This window comes from Corvus hawaiiensis, chromosome 4 (assembly GCF_020740725.1).
Source record: "Corvus hawaiiensis isolate bCorHaw1 chromosome 4, bCorHaw1.pri.cur, whole genome shotgun sequence".
Taxonomy (NCBI): Eukaryota; Metazoa; Chordata; class Aves; order Passeriformes; family Corvidae; genus Corvus; species Corvus hawaiiensis.
In genome coordinates, this window is record NC_063216.1 from 65,246,934 (window position 1) to 65,266,652 (window position 19,719).

At 41.0% G+C, this 19,719-nt stretch overlaps 1 protein-coding gene across 1 annotated transcript in view; it reads right to left on the reverse strand.

The window, feature by feature from the left end:
* The window catches only part of ABCD2 (ATP binding cassette subfamily D member 2), a 44,261-nt gene extending 37,045 nt beyond the window's left edge, over nucleotides 1–7,216 (reverse strand). The window contains exons 1-3 of the mRNA XM_048300966.1: nucleotides 5,972–7,216; nucleotides 4,439–4,619; nucleotides 160–281 (exon numbers count right to left, since the gene is read on the reverse strand). Coding sequence (XP_048156923.1) covers nucleotides 160–281; nucleotides 4,439–4,619; nucleotides 5,972–6,895 — 1,227 coding nt within the window. The 5' untranslated portion in view covers nucleotides 6,896–7,216. The remainder of the gene's footprint in view (nucleotides 1–159; nucleotides 282–4,438; nucleotides 4,620–5,971) is intronic.
* Between the last annotated feature and the right edge of the window lie 12,503 nt (nucleotides 7,217–19,719).

The following is a 19,719-nucleotide window of genomic DNA, read 5'->3' on the forward strand; positions in this document are numbered from 1 at the left end:
AACCCTAAACATTAAACTACCAGTTCAAAAATCTTCATGGATTTAGTTGCAATAGAATTTGCCTTTAAAAACTGCACTACTTTTTAAAGTATTTTATATTAAATGTAAGTTGTTTTTCTTTTTTGTCCTTCTGTTTCATGCACGCAGAATGTACAGTACCTCTTTGTATGAAGACATAATCCTTTCAATAGCATCTGCTCCAGAGATCAGCAAGTTTCGTGATGTAGTAAAAGCTTCTGTCCTTTCACTAACCATTGCCTGTTTCTGGCCATCTTCCAACTCTGAAAGTAAAAAAAAAGTTTTGTTAAAATATTCTGCTGAAAATTATCTCTACAAATTAAATTATTATTAGAATGTGAGCTATTACAGAGCAGCTTTGTTCTTTTTTTAAGAAAAAGTTAACTCTATGAAGACAACTTTTCAAAAAGAACAGGTGAATGTAACTACCATAGCTTGGTAAAAAAGAATAAGTGGGAGCATACGGAATCCATTTTGTTAGGCAAAACATGTTATTATTTTATCTATTTTTACATGGATCACTTTTCCTTTTAATATATCATCATACAACATAAATTTTTCAAAACATGAAAGAAGTGAAACCTAAACAATGATCTGAAACAGATTTTTAGCATAATTTTAAACATTTTTGTAGCTATTAATTTTCAGCCTTACTTATTTACTGACTTCATGTAAAAGGAACCATTCACATTTGTGTAAATATGGCAACACAATTATTTTTCTATAAGAAAGCAGTAAGCTTTTTAAGTATCAAAGGCATGGTTTCAGTAGGATACCTCTCCCTCACAATGAAGTTTCTCTCTTCATCTGACCTCAAAACAAAGTTGTGATGCTTTATTTATGACACTGCACCCTGTTAACAAGAATACTCCTGCTCCAAAGAAAGAAGTTGTCTCATAAGAATGTCAGCAGCATAAGGCAAGGAGAAAACAGCAGCAGAAATTATAGAAGATAACGTGAGATATAAGTATATTTAACATATCTACATATACCATCTTTCTACCATGGGACCTATAGATTCAACTTGCAAGGTTTGGTTCTTGAAGGAAACAAGATTTTAAAAGAAGCAGCTGACTATTTTGAGGCTAAATGTTGTTTCAGTGTTAATAATTGCAACTACAAACTACTGGTGTAGTAAACCACTCTTAAAGATTTTCCACATAAAAGATTTACAATGAAAGATCTCAAGGGTTTTCTTCATCACATAATTTTATATGTATTTCTATATATTGCTTAAATCTTTTGCGGAATGGGATCTGGATATTATTTTTTTCCTGAAGTTTTTTTAAAGTTTCTTTTTAAAACTAAGCTGATGCGAGGAATCACGCTAGGCAGAGTAACAGGTGGATACTGTGTCAACTCCCGTACTAGCAATTGTTACTAACATCCATGTTTCCACAGTACTCATGATCAAGAAAATCCAGGAGGAATTCCCTGCAGGTGTAATGCCACTAAATTTCATGGGCTAAGTCAAGCAATGCAAGAGTAGAGCAAACAGTATTTTTTTACTCTCACCTCCCTGACAAGATCAGATTCTAGAAATGTGGTGTGTGAGAATCTACAGGCAGCACCAAAGCCAGATGTGTCTTTCTGTCTTTATTAGGTAAATCTAAATGCTATTTTGTTTTCATTTACACATCCATAAAGGTATTCCTACATAACTAGATCACTGAAATACACTGTATTACAGTGAAATACACTGGGTAATTAATGAAAAACTTTTAAAAATTACTACATCATAACTTTTCATATATATATGCGTGTGTGTGTGTATACACACATACAACATCTATGTTATTTTTTCTGGTTTTAATAATGACTTTTTTTCATTTCAGTTCTATATAAGCACACTGTCAACTAGCTGTATGCAATCTTGCTGAGACACAATGAGAGACATGCTCTAAAAAAAAAATACAGAAAAGCTCTCACAAAGGAAAGATTAAAAAATTCTTGCTCATGTTGCTCTCATTTTAAAAAGTTATTTCCACTTCAAGAAGAATAAATTTAGTGAATAGGGATAATTCAGTTAATTCATTAGTAAAAGCTGATTTGAAATCTGTTTACTTCTGAAAAAACTGATTTTTGCTGATCTTGTGGGGATTATAGCTCATGCAGCCCCTGCTATGTAGAACCACCGCAATTAAATCATCTAGCAATCAGGTATGGTTTAACTATGTTAATGCAGCATTCCTCCTTAATGTAAATGCAGAATTTACTGATGGCTGCTTCCAGCACCCAGGCCAGCTCATTTAGCAAGAGTTTAAGGATCTCTACAAGCCACTGCATCAGTCAGTTTAGGGGTATTTAAAAAACTGAAATGATATAGAATTTATGAGCATTTCACAGTCCAAAAAGACAAACTCTTACATTATATAACTCACTGATAATACTTTTCTTGAACTTTTTGTCCAAATCATTTTTCATATGGCTGGCTCCTGTGTTTGAAAGCATCCCGTTTTAACAGACACACAGACTGTTTCATACAGAAACTAACATTTCCATTTTCCTCTTCACTTATGTAATTGATAGTCATACTTGTTTTATAAACAAAAATAAGTGTTCACTGTGTCTAGAGAAATCAAAGTCTTGCTTCGAAAAATAGTTACTCTCCATAAACTGAGACACATTTGGAACATGAATGGTTTAATACAAAAAGAATGAGAAATGTTATCAAACAGAAATCTTGTCTTTGCCAGCTAATTTCTTCTTTGAAATATACAACAAAATTTTAGAATTTCAGTCAGAAATATCACTGTCAAAGAAGGTTCTTTTTTCTTATTATTGAAGAATTTTTTTTTTTACTTTTTCCTTCTCCTCCTTGAAGAAGTGTACAAAACCTATGGCTTTACACCTGTAGTCTCAAGCCTGGCCATGGTACCAGTTTTGTACATACCCCTGATTATTTTGATTCATCCTAAAGAAATAAATCCACCATCTCTTCCTTCAGATGTGAACAAACTTGTGTCTGATCTGCTGAGGCATGAAGCACTGTTTTCCCAAGCAGGTCAATGGTAATTTCAGGTGTTCTTGATTCTTTGAATACCTGTAATACCTCAAACTGGTCTTGACAGTGCTGCCAGTATTACGTTTGTGAACCATCACTATGGTAAGCCCCAGGACCCAATAATAAACCCCATGTTTTAATAGTTTAGGTTGCTGGTAGCAAATATAATTCTGCTTTACAACGTGAACCACTGCTGCATCTCTGTTTTCTCCCACATTTGAAATGTATTTAACAAAAGAACAAACATGAGTAACAGGAATGTTATTTAGTTTAGCATGAATACAAGTCCTTTTTTATTCATGCTCTAATACCAAGGAGACATTTACAACATGTGGTTAAACGCTCCTTTTCTTGACTGTACCCATTCCCATCTTAGCAGAAAGACTCTTATCACTTTTTCTGTTGCGATAATAACCTTCACTGTGAGGTGAAATGCCTTTGTACAGCCTCTTCTGTTTGGAACAAGACATCCTGATATTTTTGAAGCTGTTCCCAGGATGCCAGCCAGGGTGCTGATATAGTGCCCTCCTGAGCCACCTGATGGGCAGCAGCTCAGGGAGCTGAGCACTCAGCCATGCACTGGCACAACTGCGAGACAGCTAAACCACATGGGCACTGCACAAAGCCATCCTCCAGGTCTACCAAGCTTGTCCACTTAGATAGTCCTGACCTGGAATATAACTACCAAGAAAGAAACAGAACTACAGCACAGAAAAGAATTCACTCATTCCTAATTCCAAGTACACAAATTAGAACTTTGTAGGATTTGTGTTTAAGGGATCTTCCTTAATACCTTTCTTTCTGCTCTTTTCTTCTTTTTCTTTTTTTTCTTTTTTTTTAATAGCATCTGCAGTAACAACATTCTTTGAGTCTCATTTCACTTCCAGGAAATTTGTGATAGGATGTCAAAAATGATACCATCCTAGCCTGGAATCTGAATTTTACCTTCTCCCAGGGAGTCAGGGAGAATCTGCTGTTTCCAAGAGGTCAACAATAAGAGAAATTACCTATAACTACCTGTAATTACAATATGGTTTACGGAAGAAAAAGAAGATAAGCATTCTAGGAAAGTTTGTAGTATCATTAGGTAAAAGGAGATACTGCAAAAATCAGCCTGCCATTCCAACAGTGACTAGTGAAAAAGGAGATTGCAATAATCATGACAATCTCGTGTGATACAAGGGTCCTTTAAGTCCTGACTTCATACTATTTATCAGGCTTACACTCCAAGTTGGATCATTTGTGTTGCTCTCTGCTCAGCTGACTTGCTATGCTTGCAAGTTATACGTAAGACACAGATGTTGTAAGAAAGTCTGTGAAATACAGATCAATGTGAATGGCACTCAAGGGAACTACAGTCTTTTGAGGACATAACTTTAAGGAAAAGTTTAGAAATTAGGTAAAAGATGGTATTACCGCCATCTGCAAATCCCGTTGCGGTGATGATGGGCACAGCGACCATGACCATACCACAGCTACTCCAGACATACTTCATCAGGAACTGCTCTATCATGACATACCATAAACGTTTGGACAAAATGAGATTCATTTGATCTGTCAAATCCTTGTAGCTTTTTTGCAGTTGTTTCAATTCTACCTATGGTTAACAGAATAAAGTAATTTATACAATGAAACAAAGAAGCACATGTAGCACAAGATATGTTCACATGTGTACATAAAATAATCGGGTACCCAGAGCTGTCACTTCTGAGTCACACCTGCCATGTGGTACTTTATTCTCAATGTGCTGCAGTCTCACAGCAAAAGTGCACAGCTTTATGGAAGTCAGTGGACCTGGTTCTTATTACACCATTGTCCCTCGACAGAACATTGACAGGTTTTCAACTCTTTTAAGATCTCTAATATATACAAGAACAACATAGTAGTCACAACAGCTGATTCTAACAATCAAAATAAGATTGATTTCACATCCTTTTAATAAAGCTGCAGCTGTAGAGTTTCACAGCAACAGAAACTTATATTGGAAAGCATTTGGGGATCAATTATCTCCAGTGACTTAAAGTTGCAGAGTTAATTCCTGAAATGCAATGCTGCTTGTTTTGCCAAGCAGTCTGGGGAAAGAGAGAAGTATCCCAGGAGGTTTAACAAGTCAAAGACAGTTGCAAGTCAATATAATATATATTCAGTTCAAGCCCCTATATGTGGGAATCGAGAAAATGTTTAATTTAGCTGCGCTTAAAACATTATTACAGAGAGCTTTTGAGAACGTTTGTGTCTACAAAAATAAACCATTAATGTTATATAATCATTGCTTGAACTGAAAGAGTAATACTTCAGGCTGGTTTCCAGCTTTCATTTCCACCTTGCATGAAACAACTTTCTCCCAATTGTATTTGAAAGGTATTATGGCCAAAATTCACTTCTAATAAAAATATTAAAGGTCCCTTAATAAGGTGGCTTTAAAACAAGCTACTGGTTTATGTAACTGTGATTGCAGAAGTACTGTACTTAAGCTATTTTAAGACTGATGACTACATCTTTGCTTAGCTATGTGAAAGAGTGTCAAAGGTTGTAGTGTGCTCTGAGCTATCACAGAGTTTCCCCCTAGACTTTCTGGTGTGCCATGGTTGCTATTTCTGCTGAATTAAATACAGTAGTTCATACACGTGGTTGGAAAAAAAGAAGTCTGGAAAAGTTAATCAGAATGGACTGGGTGGGGGAAAAACAGTAATGCAGATGAGTTTTCTAGATAAGCATAAGATCCATCTGCAAAACCACAACATTGCCAGAGTTCAAGGGAACTGTGATCTGCTCCCCCCAGACACTGCTTGTGAGACAGCATTTCCTAAGAAATGGGAAGTGCCAAGCTGTAAACAAGTTTAAATGTCCGAGGTACCCAAAGTGCTCAAGAAGAGCATCAGGGGAGGCATGGATCCACCCTGGCACTGCAGGAGCGACCCCAATGCTTCCAATTTCTCTCCTCCTTACCTTGTGCCCTCGGTAAAAGGCAATCTCTTCCACGTTGGCAATGATGCGTGAATGTATGAAGCGCAGATAGCCCTTCTTGTGAGCCTCCTCAGCCACTAGTTTGCCAAACTTGGGCGAGCAGGCTTTGAGCACGCGGGCCGTGGCATAGACGACGAGACCAGCCAGGACTGTGGGCCCGATGGGGTTGGCTCCCCGGGACCGCGCTGTGCGGATGAGGGTGTAGGAAGTGAGCACAACATCCAGGATGGGCTTGGTGAGGTTGGAGTAGAGATGCGCCACGGACTGCGAGAACATCATGATGTCCTCGGTGAGGGACTGGTCAGGGTTGGCTAGCCGCCCGTCCATGCTGATCACTTTGTAGTAAGTCTGGTTGGCAAAGTAGGTCTCATAGGCGTGATCCACCAGGCGCGTGCGGAAGGCGAGGGCCAGCTTGCATTCCAGGTACCGTATGGTGCTGTTCACGAAAGTGGCTGGGATTGCGATCATCAGCCACTTGATTAATTTGAAGACAAAGCTCCTGGGCTTTTTCTCCACAATGCTCTTCACAATTTTTCCATCGAGGGCGGCCACATAGATGGAGAGGAAAGTCCTGGACACCAGAGCAAGCGAGTGGAGGCAGAGTAAGCCCAGCTCGGCACTCACCAGCTTCGGGAAGAACAGTTTGCGGAGTTCAAGCAGCTGCTTGAAAAATTCCGCGTCCACGGCCGGGGAGGCTCTGCCCCGGCTGCCGGTGCAGTGCGGGGCCCCCTGGCCCCCTTCATCCTGCGTACCGCCTCTGCCACTCGCCCGCTTCACGCGCCCGCGGATGATGGGGTAGAGGATTTTGAGCCCGTATGCCGCGGCCAGCAAGCACGCAGCCCTCTTCGCAGCGCCCGCCCTGCTCCACTGCACCCGCCGGGCCGCCGCATGCAGCATGTGGGCCATCCTGCCCGCCGGGGCACCGCTACGCGCCGCTCCTAGCGCGGGTGGCTCATGCCCGCTGGGAAGGCCGGTCCCGCCGGGTCTTCATCGGGGCGCTGGGCCCGGTCTGCCGCCAGCCGCCCTGCCGTGATAGATGCCGAGTGAGCGCTGCCTCCCAGGGGTGATGGTGCCTTCAAAGCGCGGCGCGTTGCACAACGCAGCCCGGCGCGGCGCAGCCCGCCCCGCCGACCACCATTGGCTGTGCCGCGTGGGGCGGCACCGGCACCGGCACCGGTAGCGGCCCGGCCGCTCAGCACCGCCGCCCCGGCCGCAACCGCTATAGCTCGGGGCGCGGCCGCAGCGGCAGCAGCAGTATCAGCAGCAGCACTCCTGCGCTGCGCTCCGCTCCGTTCGGCCGGGGTTCACGGCGGGTCCCCTGGCGCTCGGCCTCGGGTTCACGGCGGGTCCCCCAGCGCTCGGCTCCGGCCGCACCGTTGATCCCCCGGCGCTCGGCGGGTCCGCGGAGCTCGGCCCTGCAGAGCGCCGGCTCGCCCCAGGCTGCGGCCGGCCCTTTCCTTCCGCCTGCCCTGCGGAGCAGGCGCCGCCTCCGGCCCTGGCCTCGCCAGCGGCGCGGGGGGAGCGGGACGGGGGCTGGCGGCACCGGAGAGAGCTCGGGTCCCGCGGCAGCCCCGGCGGGGTGGGCAGCGCGTCACCCCCGGCGTCCCCTGAGCCTCCCCGGGGCGGGGGGGCTGTAACGCCGGCGGGGGGGGAGCCCGGTGCGGGAGCGACGCGGGCAGAGGGCGGCGCAGCCCGGCCGGTGGCCTCGGGCAGCCCCGCGTCGGAAATCGGCCGGGCGGCCGCGGGAGAGAGCCGGGCAGCTCGGCGTCTCCGGGGCAGCGCCTGCACTCTGCGCGTTATTTATTTCCTGTCCTCTCGCCGAAAGGAAGCCGGTATTGTGCACTGGCAGCGTTATTAGCCCAAAATAACCCCGACCGAGGCGCACGGCCCCTGCAGTAAAAGCCGGCTCATTTCACACAAAGGAAGCAACAGTAAAGGCAGTTGTCTTGCTGCTTTATTTTTCTCTTTTCTTAATTACTTATTTCTACTGCTTCAGTTATTTGGAAAACGTACTGTATTTGAAATTGCAGAGGGAGGATCAGAGTACTTACATACTCTGGTCCTTTTACACTTTGAAAATGTAGTACTAAGGTAACTGTAAGATAGTATATAATAAAGCATTAGTTTAGGATGGGTATATAAAATAATGTTTTTAAAATGTGGTACTAGGCGTTTATGGCAGTGGTGAGGAGCCCGGCTTTTCCCTAGAAATGGAGAGTGAGGCCACCTGCCTCACAGTAACTCAGCAAATACTGCATTAAATAAGTCACATTACTGTTATAAAACAACCCCCCATTGAACAGACTGCAGTGATCATCTTTAGATAGCAATACAAGCTTCAGGATGAAGGAATGATATAACTGATTTGAGAGCAAGTGAGGTTTGATTTCAAAAATCAGACACCACTTATCAAAACATCCAGGTGCCTTCTAAAAAGTCCGGTAAGCCAAGACCAGCAGGACAAGAAGGAAGCAAGGAAGATCTATTTCTCATTTCTTCCTAGGAGGTTGCACAAATTCAGCCCACAGTGGTCTGGACAGTTAGGTAGAGAAGATATGGGGTAGTCTTTAAGTGTATTGTATTTTTGCCAGTGACCACAAGCCAGAGATCTGGACGAAGGTCCTTCTAGCTTTTTTTTTTTCTCCCGAAATGCACAACTCAAGATAAAGCTAGGAAAACGTCAAAATCTGACCTAGTGCAGTGCAGAAGACATTCAGTTAGTAGGTAAGCCTGATTTCACTGCAGATTATTTTGTCAGTAAAATAGGTTTTTCAGTGCACAAAGATACAAGATACACTGGCTGAGAAATTGCTTTGCTTAGGGCTTGTTATTTTTTAATCATGCTCTCTATTGGGTACTTCCCTTACTGGCTTGTGTGTAGCGCAGCATACTCTTAGATTTTGCCAAACCACAGCTATTTGCAATATTCCATTACTCTAGCGTTTTCTTACCAAAGGGAAAGTTCACACATCTCTTTCAGTTCTGCGTATTTGCTGACCTTTCACTTCACAGGATCCTGGATGACTGAAATTTCTGGTGATTTGGTGGTTAGTGCAGACATACACCCCACAGTCAGATCTGTGGGAACATTTAAGTGAAGCAAATCTAACCATACAGTGTTTCAGTCAATAAAAAGAATGTATTTCCTTCTTTTGAAAGGATGAAGAAAAGCCTGAACTGTTGTTTTAAATACTCCCTTTCTTCTGTTCTTGCTGTCTCAAAAGTTTTGCTGTGCCACAGTCCTGCTCAGTAATCCATGCACAAACTTCTCTTTGTGGAGCATGGCCTTAGGTGTTAGATTTTTTTTTTTTTTAACTGCTGAAGGCAGCAATTTTACTACATTTAGTCATAATAAAATTTCTCAGTATTACTGGAAAAATAACTGCCAAAGCTGCAGTAATATTGGTGCAGTGTTCAGTGCCCTGTTGTCTCCATATTTTCTACTGACTTTATAATAAACTTCTGGAGATAAGTGCAATCAAGTAAGTTTGAGTAACTGAAGCTGTGGAATTGGAGGGATGTTGATATTAGGTCCAGACTATTTGGGGGTTTATCCTTTCTTATGGAGAAACTAATTTTTTAGTGCCAAGTGATTGCTTTTAGTCATATGGTTAGTTTTCATCAAATGCATTAAAATAATGTGTGGGCATTTTTAAAATACAGGAACCAATAACTGAGGAGGAAGAATAAATGGCAGCAATGAGTATCAGGGTGACTAAAGTCCATGAATGTTTGAATATGTAGGAACTAGAGTGTAATCATGACAACTGATGCTTCTTTTTTACGTTCTATCTTGTGCCCACGGTCTCCCACACCAGCACTTCATCCTTGCACAACTTTGTGGTTGTGATGAAGGTAGTGGAATTGGAACATGCAGGCTATTACACAAGAGATATCAATCAGCCTTACTCAATGACCATTTTTTCTATCATTTTATTTAGTGTTTGAAAAAATAATGTGCAATTTTTTAAGCAAAATACCATTAATCTGATGTTTTATATGATCCTAACAGAGGGTTCAATAGCTGTAACATCAGTCTGCAGTAAACTGAAATTTCCTTGCTGCTTATTGAGTTATCCACTGTGCCATAAGGACATACAAAATAAAACATAAAGGTACTGAAAAATAGATATAAGTTCCATGTTTTGAATCATTGCTATTTAGGACCTTTAAGATTTAGATATGTGTAGGTCATGCATACAGTACATAGCGGTTTCCATGTGAATGAGTGTATGTGAAACGCATAACATGAATCCACACAGTGTTTGTTTTCAATTACTGATACTCAACTGTAAATAATGTCCAAAATATGATGTACTGTAATATGGTGAGCTAGGAACATCTGGTTTTTTCTTTAATTTTGAGCTGTATGTTTACATAGCAGTGTGGGAATAATAGGATTCCATTTTAGTCAGATTCAATGGAGTGTGAACATAGAAGTCATTATTCAAGTAAATACTTTTCTCTGAAGTACTTCCAAACTTACTATTTACTTTAATGTCATCATACATAAGTACAGAAATACACCAACAGAATTAGTTTGCAACATTAAGGCACGCCAATGGCAAATTTGATGTTTTTATCAGAAAAGGGTGATAAGATACCCTGACCTTTGATTTCAAATTTGTATCAGCAGAAATTATCTCTTTATTTAGTCTCGTTTAGAGAAGCTGTTGACTATATTCATATACCTCAGTAGAATATTCAGATGCTGTAATTCCTTTAGGATCTGGAGATCTAAGACAAGCAGGAGCTTCAGTTTTAATGTCACAGATGTAGAAGCTTGTTGAAGCAGTGTCAGTGTGGTGAGACTGGCCTGATCCTACCAAGCAGTTGATTCCAACTCTTTTGGTTCTAATGAGACTGTAGAGGTACCCAGACTAGGAAGAGATATGCTATCACAGGAGAAGAGAGGGGAAACAGGAAGATCCTATTCTGTTGCTTGGCTCCTGAGTGTAAGCATCAGAGAGATGGTGTAAATGGGGTGCATTCCTGCACCAGAAGTCCTTTTTCCCTTACTCTGTCTTTAGGGACATACACCTGCTGCTGTACATTTGAAGCTTCCATGACTTGTAGGTTCTGATAATTTATCCATAAGGGATTTGAGTAATCTGTCTGACAGGACAGTCAGTGGCAGACCAATCACTAACAGTTCTGACTTCTGAGAACAGTGGTATTCTAGAGAGAAGACAGCTCTAGAAAGAAATGTAAACAAGTTGTTTTCCCTTTACAAAGTGAGGAGAGGGAAAAAGGCAAGGGTAGAGGCCAATGTCAGCTGCTCCAAGCCCTGTAAATTGTCGAGTTATGTTCTCAGACAAGGAATTTCACTTTTAATATTTAGGCTTTAATCCTTAAACCTTTAATATCTAGATTTCCCTTTCTTGTTAAACTTAATCCATACAGATAATTCAGCTGAACCAGGATATGTCTCTTTTATGCCTTCAAAAGTCTCAAATACACAATATATGTTTTTCAGGTTTTGCTTTAAATCTGTAAATGTTTCTTTCTCAGATCATCTGAAGAAAATTCTAATGCTACCTTATTAAACGTTTTCTCAAGTGCATCGTAAACCCTTTAAACAAGCTACATGCCAAGTGCAATAGTACAGATATAAGTGGTAAAATCATGTAGCTGGTGTCAGTTAACAGTGGTGATACTGGCACTGCCCACAGCAGAGCCAGTGTTCTACTCTGCAAAAGTGAAGGTAGGAATAAATCCAGAAAAACCATTTCTTTTACTCCTGCACCCAAAGTACAGGATCTGCTGCCATCCTTTTGTCATGCCTCAAAATTTGTTTGAGGGTTTGCAGCTGGTGAGTATGACAACAAAACGATCATCTGCTGCAGTTTACTTATTAACTCTTATTTGGGAAGGCTCTGAATATGAAAAATAAGCAAACAGGCCAGTGCTTCACCAAGCACAGTAGTCTGTCTCTAACAATAGCTCTAAGCAGACACCCAAGGGAAAAAAAAAAAGGCAATTTAAAGTGATGGTGCATCCCCTGCTGCAGCTTCATACTCTCCCAATCTCTGGCCATTTTAAGCTGTGAGAATTTTGTGAGGCTGGGAGGTTTTTCTGTATTCCACTCTTAAAATTACTCGTTCAGTCTCTCTTGAAATCATGTAAATGCTTACATAAATAGAAAAATCTCTGACAAACAATTCCTCAGATTTACCATCTCATAGGTGAAGAACCACTCCTTTCTGCTTAATTTGACCCTGGCTCCCACAAGCTCCACTTTATGTCCATCTATACCTGTTCTGGAAGAGACATTCAGCAACAGAGCTCACTCTTGCTCACTCTCTTCTCCCTCCCCTAACCCCGCAACTTTCCCATACCACTCAGGAGTTTGTCAGCCTCTATTCTGTATCAGCCCCCAGCTCTTGAGTGCATAAATACAAGAACTAAATCATCTCTTCCCTCCCTTTTGCATTTTAGTCCATGGCAGGGCCTTCCCTTTTATTTCGCAACTTCATTTTCTTAAAACCTTCAGTAACAGATGTTGTCAACAGCCTGAATTAAATCCATCAAGACTCCAGCAATTACTGTTTCCTACATGTTTTCTACAGCAACTTCCATCTATAGAAGCTATGCTGGCTTTTCACATGCTGGCCTGTATTATAATGCCTGCTATTTCTTTGTGTGGAAGTAAGCTTTCTGGATTGCCACAAAATTGTTATTTTTAAAATTTTGTCACATTTGCTACCCTCTTGTAGCAAGATGACTCCAAATTCAAGTGGTCCTTTCCACAGTGCTGCATTATAGAGCTCTTCATTAAATACCATTTAGTCCTAGTGCTTTGCTAGTCTTCATTCTGTCTTGGTAAGATCATTTTGACCTTGTCTGCTGTTATTTTCACTTTGCACAGATCCTCACTGAGTTCCCCAGGAAGGATTCCTGCATAAGGTTCTCCCCAGTTTCCTCATCAATGAATACTTACGGAAAAAGCCTAACTTACCTTTTCCATCACAATCTTGTCTCTTCTGATGTACCTCTTCATGTTGTACTTTGGCCAACTATTGTCCCTTTAGACTTTATACAAGCTTTTGCTCCTAGCTGATGTGGAGAAGAATGATTTATTAGTTTGGTTACTCTGGCTAGTTGTTTCCCAGTTTTTTCTGGCCTATTGTAATTGTATTTGTATTTTTTTCTGAGTTCATGTTCCCTGCTGTTATCTTCTTTTTGCTATGGTTCAGACTGTCTCTTTACTTCAAGTCTGGTATCCTTCAGCTTTTTCCTAGCCCCTTGTAAGAATTTAATTCTTTTAGCTCCCTCTCCTGATTTGATTTTGATGTTGTTCCCTAACTGGAGTTTGGCACATCTATAGAGGATTCTTGGTCTTTGTTAATCTTTATAGAAATACTGTTTTTACGAAGTGGGGTTTTCAGCACGAGATTCTGTAACCGATCTCATGCATTGTTCTCCATCAAGCCAAGGACTGCACTTTGTCATGAGAGTTCATTCTGTAAAAAATTATTCCATCTAAATAATACCACCTAAGAATGGCATCTACTTCATATAGCAATGTGTCAACCTACTGTTGTCAGTGGTACTGTCCTGGCTGGTGGTTTTCCACATAGGTCCAATCCCATGTTCTTCCCAGCTGGGCATTGAATTTTGACCTGGGTAGATTAGGTGCTTCTCTCTGAGCAGGCCAGTTTGCTGTGTTTGGAAACTATTTAGCCTCTCTACTATCTACCATCTCTCCACTCTTTAAAGGTCAATAGGGAAAGAACTTTTCATCAAATTAATTGAAAGAGAGATCTGTCTTTCAAGAGAAACTACTTTTAAAAGGGGTAACTTTGTTTTTAAATAGAGCTTTGTCTTCTGTTTTAAACTTCCTCAAACTCTATCATGATTTTGCAATATCACAGCCATCTTTCAAAAAGAACTCTTTTAGGGCAACACCATCAACCAGGTTAGTATAAAACACCACAAGGACAGTGTTGCTTTATTTCTCTATAAGCTGACCTCTCAAGGAAGGGAATGGGCATAGAGTACTGACTGGAAGAAGGCCATACAACTCTGTTAACAAAGTTTAAGCACTGCATTTGCCAAAGAAAAGCTTCCAATTGGAACAGAGTCAGGCATTTTTTAGTCATGCATTCCTAGCACTAGATAATTAGGTCAATATTTAGGGATCTAAGTAAGTGTATCCTGGTATTTAAAAGTGCCAGAAATTCTCACCCTAGATAGAGATGGAAAAGCACTTTAGTTTCCCTGCATCTTTTATGCAGTTTTCTACAGATGGATTTAGTTACCTAATGCTAAGTATCAAGATAAAACAAAAAACCAAAGTTAAAATATGTTAAATTGACATTTAAAAAATCAGTAATGTTGTAAAATATTTAAACCCAACTGTGAGATTCACGAGTTTGTGTTTTTCACTTCACATTCATCTCTTTAGTAATGCCTTCCTTTATTATAATGAGTGTTAGAGTAGGACACTTGCTGGAAAGGGGAAGATTCATTTAAGAAACATGAGAACTATTTGCAGTTAGTTCTAAGAAATTGCTTGGAAACTCGTCTCTCTGTTTCTCTCTCTCCATCTCTGGTGAGTATAAGATTTTACATAAGCAGTGTCTGTTCACTCAAGGGAATGTGCTTAGGGGAAGAAGCGTGCAAACCTTCAGGGTAGAATAATGCTGCAGACAGAGTTGGCACACGCTTTGAATTCACACAGTTTCATTGTCCAAATTAGCTGCTTCCTATCTGGGTGTGTCGGGACATAGAGTAGGGGCCTAACTTAAAGTGCTTGAGCCACCCATCAGAAGACCTCCTCTCTCTTGTTTGATTATACAGGAGTTCTGTAAGGACCTACTCAGAGCTGGGTGCCAAAAGTTGCACAGTGAACATTTCAACACCAGTGTCCCTGGAGAAATGCTTTCTTAGGCTACTTTGGGCTGCTTTAATATGTCTCATATCTAGAGCTGATCTGATAATGAAGGAACATGTCAGAGAGGAAAACTCAGGTGCTGAAGGTTGGAAAGCTGTTCTGAAGAAGATCCTGTATAATACTTCCTTAACAAAGGAACAAGAGATAGAGTTATTCTGAAGAGTGGCTGTAAAAGTTAGAAAAAAGGGAAATCTTTAAACTGCAGTTTCTGACAGATAGAGGAAGCCTCTTTGTTCTGTACTTACTTCACTTCCCAGAGAATCAACTAACCTCCATGAAACTCACTTTCATGACCTTTTAAAAATTAATAATAATGTCCTGAAGCTCTTTGAAATTTTGGCATCACTCAGAAATTCAGATCAATTATTTCAAATTTTTAAAATGTTGACAATCAAGGCAAAATATACAAACACTGGAAATATAGTCATATGCATCTCAGGTCTTATTTCATTTTTTACTTCGCCCTCCTCAAAAAATAACTGATTTTTTATTTTATGACTGTTTGAAAAGTCATTAGCTTTCTCTGCAAGAAGTAATTCGAGGAGAAGAAGATTTCTTATGTTGAAAAATAATTAATTGAAACTGCTATGTCACTTTTCCTGGATTCTACAAATAACGTCTAACTACCAGATAAAATAAGGCAAACATAAAGAAAAGTCCACTCTTTTCCTTTAAATCTAGACAATACTGTGAAAAAGGAAGAGTAAGGGTGATACAGAAAATATCATATATTAGAAAAACAAGAGTAAAAGGGATTTGATTGTGTTATACAAGAAACTACATCTTAGACATAGTATTAACAAGTTAAACATTTAAACTAGATGGAATTGAAAATAAAACTTAATAGTCGAAGTGATGAAATTAAATAAATTTTCAGTCTGTCATCTGTCATATTAACTGTAGAAACACATAGACTTAAAATATAGATATAATTTATTATGAAGATTTTAATCTAGTGTTGTTACAAGAAACAATTATGCATACTTATCAGATACTATAAACGCCCTAGCCAAATTAGAAGTATTAGAAAGAAAAACATCTTGGCTGATTTTTAATTTTAGACTCCTAATATCTGCTCTGAACACTCTTCACACTGTTGCACTAAAGCTGATCAAACTTTAGTACCCTGAAAAATGTTAGACTAAAGATAACTCAGTAAAGAAACACCACAGGAAAAGATTCATACAGAATTTTGATGATTGTTTTGTAAATGGGTGCCTTCACTTGCTGAGACGATGGCAGTGAGTTACAGGGAAGGGAGTGAGTGGAGCTGTGTTGCTGCCAAGATTCCCTGGGTGGTTCTGTATCCCTCCTCGAGGGTTTGTCACATTTACACGCAACAGCTCTTCATGCAGCACCAAAGGCAACAACATCTACTGGTAGAAAATGCTTATCAGTTCTTCTGTTACCTCTAAAATACCTGAAAAAGAGCAGGATGGAGAGGAAAGTGCTCTCTTGCCCCAAACTTACAGTGGTTGTAGCAGAGACAAGCTGCACCTGAAAGACAAATTGATTCACTTGGGACAACAAGACACTCATGACTCCCTTGGGAAAGGGCGATGGCTTTGGCAGCAGCCTGTATGGAAACACCGGGGTAGAGGAAGGGCGGCAGCAAGCAGAGCATCGCCTTTTCCCCATCAGCTGCCTCGCTTGGCTTTCTGCATCCTTCTCCTTTGTCAGTCCCTCTACCACCCTTTCCTTCTCAGCCAGCCTGGGGGCGTGGAGAGCAGCTGCCCCGGTGCTCCCAGGGAGGAGGAGGCCCCTCAGACCGGCCCAGTGGCCCTGCTGGGAGGCTGCAAACCATCCCTGGGGTAGCCATCGCCTCCACCTACACTGCAAGCAGCGCACAGGGCAGCCCTCCCTGCCTGCCTCCTCAGCAACAGAAAATGAACTGGGTCGGTGGCAGTCGGTGAGTGAAACTCTTCAAAGCCAGCAGAAACAGCTCCATGCTGTGTCAGTGTCCCTCACAGACTGGGCACCGCCATGGTGGGTTTAACAACCCTGATGTCCTCTCATAAACCAGGCACTGCCGCGCTGTGTGTGACAGCCGTGGTGTCACCTCACAAACAGCACAGCCACGGTGTGTGTTTCAGGCCTCATTTCCCCTCACAGATTGGGCATAGCCGTGGTGTTTGTGGCTGAACTCGTGTCTCTCCACAGAACAGTAGTGCCACAGTGTGTGTGTTTCAGGCCTGGTGTCCCCTCACAGAGCAGCAGGCCATGGTGTGTGACAGCCCCTCCTGAGCCAGACTTTGAGGAGGTGCAGGTGCCCTCCCACCCCAGGCAGGGGGTCACATTTGGGCTCAGTGTCTCTCCACAGACAGGGGCTGGATGAGGCTTTTCCTCACACCCTCGTGAACAGCAGTGGTTACCATTTGGGGAAAAGAAGGTATAGGTATTGAGATTCAATGAAATAGTAAAACATAGCAAACTGAGTTGTAATGATTAAAAAAAAAAAAGGATAATGTTCAGTTTCTTTAGGTGCTGTGCCCTCTGCCAATCTACTAAAAATGTAAACCCCACAGATTTTATCAGCCGTTGGGAAGCAGCATTGCTGAACACAGCTTTGTAATCATCCAGACTCTATGCAGAATCAAACTAAAAGAACACCCTACCCATCTGGAAGTCTTCCCAGCAAACTGGGTTTTCTGAATGTTGCCTCTGTGAAGCCAGAGGAAGGGAGAGTTTTAGTTGGAAAAAACCCCAAAACACGAACACCAACTTTGTCCTAAATGCCTGTCTGCCATACTCTCTGTAAGAAAACACAGTGTGTAGGAGTATTGAACACATTTAGCAAATACAAATTAACCTGCTGCTTGCTGCTGCTGGTAGTATCTGTCAGGGTTCCTTGGGTGAATCTGGGATTTGCATTTTAGGTGTCAGAAAAACTGCTCATCATTAGGGTTTCTCCCCACTGAAAAGGTGAATGTTATATGCATATGTTTGGAAAGTTTGCTCTAACTTTTAGCTGAAGTTAATTCCAAGGGAATACTCCATATTCCTAACCCTCACAAAAAGTCCTAATCTAACTGACCTAAGGACTGCAGCCATACTCACTCTGCTCATGTAACAGTGACCCTGAGTTCCAATTTTATGCACCATGTCCTGTAGGCATTTCACTTAAGACTATGTTTTAGAGGTGAGAAAGTAGTTGGAGGTATAACTATCTCCTATATTGCACAAACAGGAACTTGTAGGGTCAATCTGTTTTTCTTTCCTGTTTTACAAAAGGACCCTAGTATTCTGTAAAATCCCAAAAGGTAAAAGCTCATTTAGTGCTCCTTTGGTTTGTTTGCTAATATAGTTTTGTAGCTATGTTGCAGCATGACAAAGAAAATTAGGAGAAAATAATATATTGACAAAGATTTCTAAAGGTTAAAGAAATTATAAATTGATGAAATGTTGCATTACAAGTCAAATGACTAAAAGCTTTTTCTGTTTTCTTTTTTCATGTTAAATGCATTTGGTAGCCTAATATAGAATATGGCCCTATCCTTACTGGAGTAAACTAGGATCAGTCAAAATTACTTCAACAGAGATATGTTGACTTTGCTACCTGAAGGTTTGATCCATTGTAACATAACATATAACATAACATAACATTAACATATTTGTGTCCTAAAATCTCAGAACCATCGATGAAAAATTCAAGCCATGACTCAAGATTATACTTCTGCAATTAAAATAATAATTATTTGCATTTTTCAGAAGCAGAATCATATTAAAGCAGGAAAGGAGAAAACAAAAGGTAAACAGTTTCAGCCATATTGGATTATATATTGTTATATAAAAGCTTTAGTGGGTTCACTTAGGTAAAACTTTCAAAGCATTTGGAGTGAGATTCAAAACAGTAGCTTAACAGTTACAATGTGTTTGCCTGACTTTAAGGGCGAAAGTCTTGTTCTAGATTTACTACACTGAATTCCAACAGGAAGAGGAGGGAGCCAGAGAAGGTGTGACTGACTGACTGACTGACTGACTGAATGAATGAATGAATGAATGAATGAATGCCTGTGCCCTGTTTTGGTTTTCCTGGATTACTTCTGTTACCATATTGTGTTGGTATGTGCAGGCACATGGGATTGCTTGCCTCAGAGTGATAACCCCGTGGTCAGCAGGCCTAACACACACATACACAGCCACTTTTCTGGGCCCTGTAAAAGGATGTTAGTCTCATTGAAGTCCTTTATTTGGCATTAACAAAAGGAGGACGGCTTATTTGTATTTTGAATCTGAAAGTGAAATAAAAGAATCAAGCTTATCCCTGGCATAGCAGAAGACATTTCAAAAAGGAAAGAGAAAGAAAACAGTAAGAGAAAATGGCTATAACTATAATAAGTAGAGTCAGTTTCCTCCTCAGCAGCAGGAAAGAAAGAGGCAGTATAGGGAAGCTCCACCACTGAAGCTGATACCCCCAATGCCCAGAGCAGGTGCACAGACATATAGAGGTAGAGGAAAAACAGGCTGACTGTATAGAGACAATTACTCAAATTAAAACATTTACTTATGGGAATGTGGGACCAGTCAGCAGCTTGTCCTCATCTCTTTCCCAGTTTCCTGGAGGCCTGTGAGTTCTCAACAGGTCTGTTTTCTCAGGGATTACTGGTCTAAGCCACATAATTTATATTACAACTATGTAATTTTCTTCAGTGGAGAGGGAAAACAGGAGATGATCCAAGACAGGATTGTTTTTAGTAAGGCAGTACTAAATTACTAAACACTGTGGTAGTTTTCTAATTGCCACTATACAATTATTAGTAATTTAGAGGTGATGGGAAAAAAAATATCTGGGACACTGAAGGGAGTGGGGTATATTTTGGGGGTATGGACCCCA